The sequence below is a fragment of the Convolutriloba macropyga genome, unplaced genomic scaffold, assembly GCF_964194025.1.
Source record: "Convolutriloba macropyga unplaced genomic scaffold, txConMacr16.3 SCAFFOLD_4668, whole genome shotgun sequence".
NCBI lineage: Eukaryota > Metazoa > Xenacoelomorpha > Acoela > Convolutidae > Convolutriloba > Convolutriloba macropyga.
Window position 1 is genome coordinate 1 of NW_027451054.1, and position 8,688 is coordinate 8,688.

The 8,688-nt window shown below is 41.6% G+C and overlaps 3 protein-coding genes across 3 annotated transcripts; all 3 read right to left on the bottom strand.

Annotated features, from left to right (window-relative positions):
* Positions 1–174: 174 nt before the first annotated feature.
* Positions 175–2,298, bottom strand: LOC142356373 (calpain clp-1-like; the record flags this gene model as incomplete). Its single annotated transcript, XM_075408300.1, has 2 exons — positions 1,692–2,298; positions 175–453 (listed from the first exon to the last, which is right to left on the bottom strand). Coding segments are annotated over exons 1-2 (871 nt in total), but the record flags the coding sequence as incomplete, so codon positions are not given.
* A 3,050-nt stretch (positions 2,299–5,348) lies between these two features.
* On the bottom strand, positions 5,349–7,119 carry LOC142356374 (uncharacterized). The gene is made up of 2 exons (XM_075408301.1): positions 6,611–7,119; positions 5,349–6,546 (listed from the first exon to the last, which is right to left on the bottom strand). The coding sequence occupies exons 1-2, from the start codon at positions 7,117–7,119 to the stop codon at positions 5,349–5,351; spliced, it is 1,707 nt and encodes a 568-aa protein (XP_075264416.1).
* Positions 7,120–7,230: 111 nt separating this feature from the next.
* Positions 7,231–8,436, bottom strand: LOC142356375 (uncharacterized). Its single transcript, XM_075408302.1, has one exon. It carries the CDS (start codon positions 8,434–8,436, stop codon positions 7,231–7,233), a length of 1,206 nt encoding a protein of 401 aa, XP_075264417.1.
* Between the last annotated feature and the right edge of the window lie 252 nt (positions 8,437–8,688).

The following is an 8,688-nucleotide window of genomic DNA, read 5'->3' on the forward strand; positions in this document are numbered from 1 at the left end:
CCCCCCACCAGAGCCCTTTAGTAGCCCCATTTTCTACATTTTGATAATTATGAGTGATATGGTACGACTAAGAATAGAAATTAGAGGTACGGGGGGGGGGGGGGGGGGGGGTGTTCACGTCCACTAAGTCAGGGTGTGTTTTTGACAGTATACGAAAGATACTTTATAACTGACCTTTGATTGAAATCCGATACTGAGGGTTTCGCCCGAAAGTTTCCGGGCTTTTCTCCAAACTCCCCCCAGCGCTGAACCCCTTCACCCACGACCCGTGGAACTCAGATTGGCAATCTGCAGCCACTCTGTTGTTGCAGAAAGCCACTTGGTCGAAAGTTTTGACAAAGTCATCGAAGGACATCCAAAATTCACATCCCTCTGAGTCCAGGCCGACTCCCAGGGTCTTCTTCATTTTAGGGTCAATTGACTTCCACAGATCCGAGGAATCACCCCAGTCACCTGAAAGTTGTTTAAAATTAGTTCAAAAAACAGCAAAATGTGTCCCTATCTTTAAAATTCCATGTTGATTTAATTACTGTTCGGGTCCTTCCCATAGTAAATCCCCCCCCCCAGCTTAGTGGTCAGAAAAGGTATAGCCCCCCCCCAAAAAAATCATGGTAAAAATACCATAAGGGGGCTAGGATCTTTTCCGTTTGTGCCCCCCAGTACGTTATGCGCCCCCCAGTTACAGAACACGTGCCATTACATAGTAAATCATTATGTAAAATATTACACGTGCGTCTTGGGGGTGCAAATAATATGCGCCCACTAAGCTGGGGGGCACAAACGGAAAAGATCCGGGGGCTATAGTTTCGTGGGGGGGGGGGGGGGATAATTGGGAGGATTCTACTGTTTCTACATATAGCAAACAGCAAATAGTAAACAAAATTTTAGATTACCAAATTGAAATTATGTAATAATCAAGATTTTGAAGTTTTTAAAGAAAATGAAAACCCAGTGACAAGAAACTTGAAGTATCTTAGCAAGATCTTCTTAAGGTTCTTGTTGTCAAAACGTCAAGTTATGAAGACACATGCGAGATCTTTGCATGTGTTTTATATAATTAGGTATTTTAACAAGATCTTACCAAAAACATGACAAACGTTGTCTTGAAAAAATCGTGTAAAGAGAACTTTCCATGTCTTCTCAGGTCGCGCTGTCTAGAAAATGAAGATCTTGTGTGTCTTAACTTTAACAAGGTGTCTGATGTTTTATTTAAATTATTAAATAATCTGAAGAAAAGTTGACAAACCTAAGATAATATGCACCCACTAAGTGGGGGGGGGGGGGGGGGGGGAGGGGGGACAAACAGAAAAGATCCAAACACTCGGATAAAGTCGTAGAAATCTAAAATCTAAGATTCTTGGGCAATATTTAACATCAAGTTGAAGATTAAATGTTAAGTAATGGTTAAGTGACTCTGCTTGAAGTCACTGAGAACTTCTGGCGTTTATTGAGAAGCGCGAAGCGGTTCGAGATATAAAGTTAGAATTTCGAAGTGACTTCTGCAGAGACACTTAACTATGCTTAAAACACAGAACGCGCACGTTTTAAAATGACGAAAGTCAACGAAATTCAACTTCTGGCTAAGTAGGAACTTCCGGCATTTTAACTTCTGGCACTGCAGACTTTCGGCATTTCAAAATGTGCACGTGAGTGTTTTAATTAGTCCGACCTAATTGTAAAAGTTTACGAACCTTGCCATTCCAGCATGTCATTGATAGGGTTCCGGAGTCGGACTAAATGATGTTCTTTTCCATCTTTAGTCACTGTAGTCGTGAAAATAACCGAATAGGCCCTGTCTTTCACAATTCCGTTCACATCTCCCCCCTTTTGAAATCCATAATCTGGCTCGATTTTGCAAAACACAAGCATATTTTTCCCAACAGATTTCGCAATTCGGCTTTCAAGCGCTGTCAAGTCGGCGGATTTCACGTCTATGACTTCCAAAATTCCGCCGGTCAAATCCACCAAAAGTTCGCCGAGCCTCCCGTCTTCCAACGACCCGTAGCTATTAAGCAATTTCGCGTAAGCTTTTTCCACCAAACACGGCCAAAGTTCGCCATTTTCACTCGATTTCGCAAATAGTAACTCACCCTTTCTGGTCGGCAGCCGGTCGTCAATGATGACCTCTGTCCATTTGCCGAACTGCCAGAAATTGAACCGGAATGCGCCGCAGTATTTTGTAGACTTAAACTTTTGCTTTAACGGACAAACTCGACCGAAGCTCTCTTGGTCTTCAACTAAGCTGCAAAGCGCGGCTGAAACGTTCTTGTCACCTGAAATCATAGAATTTTCTATTCAATCATATTTTAATGTCTTCGAATCGTTTTAAATTACCACCCAAATAGGTTGAGGTCACGACTGGTAATTTCAATACTGAGTCTTTTGATTGATAATTGTGCTAATTTTTTTCGAATTTTAGATTTTTTTAATCAAAAAAGGCTCCAAATCGCTTTTTTGCTCCAATTTGTTTAAATATGCCAGCACTATAGACCTAACATATGCTGTCACAGCCAGTGAAAACTCCAAGAAAAGCTAGCTGTACTTTTGCTTTCTGTTGCGTCGCAACAATTATTTTTGTTAATTAGACTTGCTTTAAACGCTTTAAAGACTTAAATGCTTTATGCTTAAGAAGAACTTAAGCTCAAAAGGAAACAAGTGTCTGAGATAAAATCAGATTATGATATCTTAGTTCAAAACACGTGGTAATTTATTGTTGCATTTGTTGCAGATGTCATCTTGAATTGAAGTTTTGAAGCTCTCGAAATATGAAGGTCAAAAGGTTGTTTAACGCAACATAACCCGGCCCCCTTGAACGAGTTCAATTGAAAAGTAATATTGAAGTCACTTGAGACCTTTTGACAAAAGACACTTCACAGAAAATTTTCGACGGGCAAATTGTTTTCTGAAATTGATTGTTGTTTGCATTGTTGTCGTCTTCGTCGTCGTAGTCGTCATCATCGTCTTTGTCGTTGTCGTCATCATCATCCTCGTGGTCGTTATCATCATCATCATTGTGGTCATCATTGTCGTTGCTGTCATGAAGGCGAATGATAAACAATTAGCGTGACATACTTCTAATAATGATTGCTGATGTTATTGACTTGAATATTGATTGCTCATTGTGTAGGGAACGCTTATCTTCCGGTCTTGATGTATTGAAATGAGCTGTGCTGCTGACTTGTCAATCCTCATCCATTGAGTCATCCGCTGTCTTCCAATTGGGTAACTGAGATTGTGGGTTCTCCTTCTCTAATGGAACAAGTCGGCTTACTGGTCGTATGTAGAGTCCTGTTTGAGTTCTAACTTGGACGACTCGTACTATCTTGTCACTTCCGTCAAATATTTTTGTAATCCTTGCCAGTGGCAATTGCATTGGAGACGTGTTGTGTTCTTTGATAATAACAATGTCATTGACGGTGCACTGTTGCTTGTTATCGTGCCATTTTGGTGGATGTTGAAGTGTTGTCAAGTAGCCCACGGCCCACTTTTTCCAAAATTGTATGACAATGTTGTTGATTCTTTTTAACCTTCTGTTTAGTGTCCGGTTGTCTTCTTGAGATGGCTCCGGCAAAGCTGTTAGTGGGCGTCCAATAAGAAAATGAGCGGGTGTTAGTGCTGAAGGGTCATTGGCATCGCTAGAAGCGGCTGTCAGCGTGCGAGAAATGAGAATGGCCTCAATTTGAGTGATCAAGGTTGTGAAACTCTCAAAGGACATCTTTGTTGTCCCCAAAATCCTGTAAAAATGTCTCTTCATGGATTTTATTGCGGCCTACCAGAGACCTCCGAAGTGAGGCGTCCGTGAAGGAATTGTCAACCAGTTTATCTGCTGTCCTGTAGTGAAAGCATCTACCAGTCCCTTGAATTCTCTGTCCATTAATAATTTCCGAAACTCAATTTCTCCCCGAGTTCCAATGAAAGTCCTTGAGTTGTCACTATAAATATTTTTGGGCAGTCCACGTCGTGCTGTAAGACGTTTTATGGCGTCAAGACAGTCCTCTTTAGTCAACGTAGTCACTGTTTCCATATGAACAGCCTTTGTGCTGAAACATACAAAAAGGGCAACATACGTAATCTGCAATTTTCCATTGTTGTCTTTTGTGCTGAAAGGTCCACAGTAGTCCAAACCAGTGTGGGTGAAAGCAAATGACGAAACAACACGTTCTGTTGGCAGATCTCCCATTTGCGGCTGAAGAATCTTGGCGTCGTGGCGAATGCAGGGCTTGCAGTTGTAAGTAAATTTCTTTACAGCTGATAGTCCTCCGGGTATCCAAATTGTTTGTCGAAGATAAAACAATGTTAACTGTGAGCCTCCATGTAAGTTCCTTGCATGAGCTTCACCAATCAGAAACACTGAATCTTTTGGAATTAGGATAGGAAACTTCTTGTCAATGTTGTATGGCGAATTTGCTAGTCGTCTGCGTACGCGAACACCTTTAATGTCTGGGTCGTAGAAGGGAGAAAGTTTGAAAAGTCGTCCTCTTTTTGGCCAGAGCTTTAATTTTTGTTTTGAGATACTGTTGATCAATTCTTCTTCACTTGTACCTACATGTTGCTCCAATTCGTTGAAACTTGTTGGTTTATCTAAATTACCTAATTGAACTGTACCAAGCTTACCTACCTGAAGCTTACCAATCTTACCTACCTCAACCCCACCAACATTACCTACCTCAACTTTACTTAGGTGTTTATGACAATACGCATCGTCTAAATTGTTACCTTCCCCTTCAGTCATTCATGAAGATGATTGACTAACAATGGCATGAATCTTTTGCAAATAAAGTTGTTGAATCAGACTATAAATAGCAATCCGTCCATGATAAAGACCTGAAGAGCTGAGTTGAAAAAGTGATTGAAATTCAGATGCTGTTGCAGCTTCCGACTTTTTCTGTTGATATCGTTTTGATGATAGGTTCCTTTTCTGTGAGTAGCATTTGATGGCGGATTGTGTTGGATCTGTTCTGCTGGCAAAAGGTTTTTGGCTTTGATGTTTAGCCTTCTAAATGAATTTCTTGACATAACAAAAAATTCGAACCAGTTTTCCAAACAAGGATATTCGATGAATTAGCTGAACTATTGAGTTGTCCTCCTGAGTAACAACCATTGTCGTTTGCATCAGTGGTTCTCTTTGCACTTCATTGTTTTTTGCATGCTGATTTTGCTCAACTGATTCCGCCTTTGTCCAATAATCTTCCGCTTTTTTCTAGCCAGGGGGGTCCATTCCACCAAAGGCTGTGTTTGGTTAGGTTTGCGGCTGAGATCCCTCGTGATGCGCAATCAGCAGGATTCTCCGCAATCAGCAGGCGAGATTGAAACTACTTTTCTGGGCAGTATAATATTTTCCCATTCCCTCAGTTGAACTCTGAGTCGTCTGTACTGTTACTGAAGGCCTTTCGACAAAGCTTCGTCCCATCCAAGTCGGTCCATCCAAAGCAGTTGTACAAAAGACTTGAACTGTATTGTTGTACGTCAAAGCCATCCCAAAGGATCAAAGAGCCGGGTGACTTCCGACAGTATTTCGCGTTTTGTAGATGGTGTTTTTTGAAATGGTCTGGATTTGGGTTCCACTTGACGCCTAAATTTTTTATACTGTAGTCCTCGCTTTTAATTGACATCTCATCGGTAGTTTCTCGAAAGTTTGCAGGTAATCTTTCAACAAGTTCTGGGTTACTTGAAGTCCATTTGCGAATCTCAAACCCTGCTTCTGAAAGAACTGCTATGATCGAGTCCTGCAGTTTCATTGCACTTTCCAGATCGGGTGCTCCTGTCAACAAGTCGTCGAGGTACATGTCTTTCATGATTCCTAGCTGTACATTTTTGTCCGTAACATCTTCCGCTAAAACCTGTAATGGACGAACAGAATGGAACGCTGATGATGCTATTCCGTACGTGACACGTGTCATCCTTAATGTCTTTATATCTGTTGAGTTCGGTTCCTTCCAAAGTAATTGATGATAGTCTTTATCTTCGGCGTCCAGTTGCACTTGTCTGTACATTTTTGCAATGTCTGCTGAAAGGGCAACATGATACATACGGAAACGGATCAGGATGTTGAATAGATCTTTCTGGATCTTGGGTTCCACCATCAGTCTATCGTTCAAAGAAATTCCACTGGTAGTCTTCGCTGAACCATCAAAGACTACACGCATTTTCGTTGTCGTACTTGAGTCTTTGAACACACAGTGAATGCTGAGATAATAGCTTTTCTCGTTTGGCAGTAGCATCTCATTTGCGGGTACTTCTTCCATGTGTCCTAGTTTAATGAACTCCTGGATGAACTCGCTATATCGTCTGCACAGATCAGGCTGTTTTTGAAGTCTATGAAGGAGACTTCTAAGTCTTCGTCGTGCTTGCTGCTGAGAATCCACCAGTTCTGCAATTTCTTTCTTAAAGGGCAGTTTTACGATGAACCTTCCTTCAGGGCTTCTTCGTGTGGTTGAATTGAAGTGTTCTTCACATCTTCTTTCGTGTTTAGTTGCAGGCACTTCCTCAATTTCCCAAAAACGCTGTAAGTTGTCCTCAAATGATGATACAAAGCAAGTTTGCAAACTGGAAGAATTGGAATACTAACCAACCGAATACTAACCAACCGTTTTTGCGTGCGATTACTAACCAACCGAATACTGAGAGTCGATAAGTAACGGCAATGTCTGGTTCTTTCAGTCGGTTGTTTCCAACCATCAAGTCTTTGTAGTGTCCAGCTCCAATGATGAGATCAACTTGGGCGGGTGTGTTAAAGTCGGGATCGGCCAACTCTAGTTCCTTTACTGTCTCCCAATTGTTTGTGTTGGTGTACCGACAAGGCAAATCGTTTGTCATTTTTGTCAAAACTGACGCGTCAATGATAATTGGTGCTTTGTTTTTTGGTTGAAGGCAAAAGTCAGCTGAGAATGCATTGCCTCCGAGTCCAAAAACACGAGTATTGTTCCCCTTTCTCTTTAGCTGAAGTCTTTGTACTGCAGCTTCAGTTACAAGATTATTCTGAGATGCAGAGTCCAGAATTGCTCGCAAATATACGATTTCTCCTTGGACATTAACAGGAACAATTGCTGTCTGGAGAAAAATTTCCTGTGTCTTGTCTTCATGCGTGAGGGCTGCTGTTATCTTTCGATCGATCTTCATTACTGCTTGAAGCTCCAGATGTAACATTTTCCTGTTCCTCTGCGTTGGCTTTGCGGCTGTTTCCGAACGACTTTTTCAATTGATTGTTGACTTGATGGGCATCTTCTCGATTCAACTAGGTGTGATGCTTTCGTCCACATTGGCGGCATGAAGAACCTTGGCAGTTCTCTGCTCGTGTCCTGGTCGTAGACAATTGAAACAAAGTCCTTTGATTTTGATCAGCTGGGCTCGCTCATTGACACCTAAAACTTTGAACTTCCCACATTTGAAAATCCGGTGTTCCTCTTCACAACATTCGCATTGCTGATTCTTTGTCGTGACATGAGTGTGAAGGTGTCTCTGTCCTTGGTTTTGTTGCGACTGAGATCGTTTTTCGATATTTGATGAACTGTTGCTGGGTGCCGCTGACTCCAAGGCTTGAACACGTTCCTCCAGGAAAGTCCTTAGTTCCTGATAGCTTTGTAGTTCTTTCCCCTTCGAAGAAAACTCCCAGAACTTTCGTGTTTCGGAGGGCAGTTTTTCTGCAATCAAGTAGACAAAGAAGGCGTCCTGATGCTCAACTGGTTGTCCCATGTTCCGAAGAGAAAGTCTGTGCTCTTTCATTGTGTCGACAAGTTTTCGTAATTCCCACGTGTTTTCATTTGAAACTGGTCGATAGGAAACAATTCCATGGATGTGGGCTCGCAGTATCAATTTTTTGTTGTCGTATCGGTTCTGCAAAATTTCCATTGCAACATTGAAATTGTCGTCGGTGACTGTGATTGAAGTTAACATTTTCGAAGCCTCTCCGTTCATTTCTGACTTCAGGTACTGTATTCTGAAGCTGTTTGTCAACTGATCGTTATCTATTACTGCTCGCTTGAAGCATTCGAAAAACGAGATCCAGTCCAAGTAGTTTCCGGAAAAACTGGGTAAGTCGAGCTTCGGCAGATTAATGTTCTGTATATTTCTCGAAATCGTGGTGCTTCCGGTTGCAAATGAGCTCTCTTGTGACGAGTGTCTAGCCTTTCGCTGAACAAACCGATGAACATAGTCGATGTTTTGGCATATCTTGTCATCATACTCCTCTGTCCCAACAATTTCATCGTCCAAGTTGTCGGGATCATCGAAAAGAGACTGAATTTTTTGTTTCTGCTCAGATAGGAAGGCTTGCTTTTTCTTCAATAATTCAACTATCTGCTGCAGTCGGATAGGGTCGTCTTCATTTATAAGTGTGAACGGTTTGTTCATTATGCCGTCTGCTTCATTGTAGAGTTTTGTTGCAACTCCTCTAGGAGCCCCACGCGACTTTCGAAGAAGTTCTAGTTTTTCTGGCATGATTCTGATATGCTGTTGTCTCACTGTGCTTTGATCTTGATGCTGTTCTTTAGTTGTATTCTTTGGCTGTATTCTTTGTCTTTATATGTTGTTGTAAATCTTTTGTGGCTAGAAGCTCAGAAAACAAGTTAAAACAGCGTGAAAGTTGTAAGAATAGGGTTGTATCTATCCCCCCAGGAAATGTTCGGCCAATTTTAACGCGCGAACTTAGTCTTAGTACTTCAGGGGGCAAAGTAAGCTAACAAAAACCGA

Coding starts and splice junctions, on each gene's coding strand:
- LOC142356374 (XM_075408301.1), bottom strand. CDS start 7,119: ATGAAGATCGATCGAAAGATAACAGCAGCCCTCACGCATGAAGACAAG. Junction 6,547..6,610: donor CGACTCTCAGTATTCGGTTG/GTTAGTAATCGC, acceptor CAATTCTTCCAG/TTTGCAAACTTGCTTTGTAT.
- LOC142356375 (XM_075408302.1), bottom strand. CDS start 8,436: ATGCCAGAAAAACTAGAACTTCTTCGAAAGTCGCGTGGGGCTCCTAGA.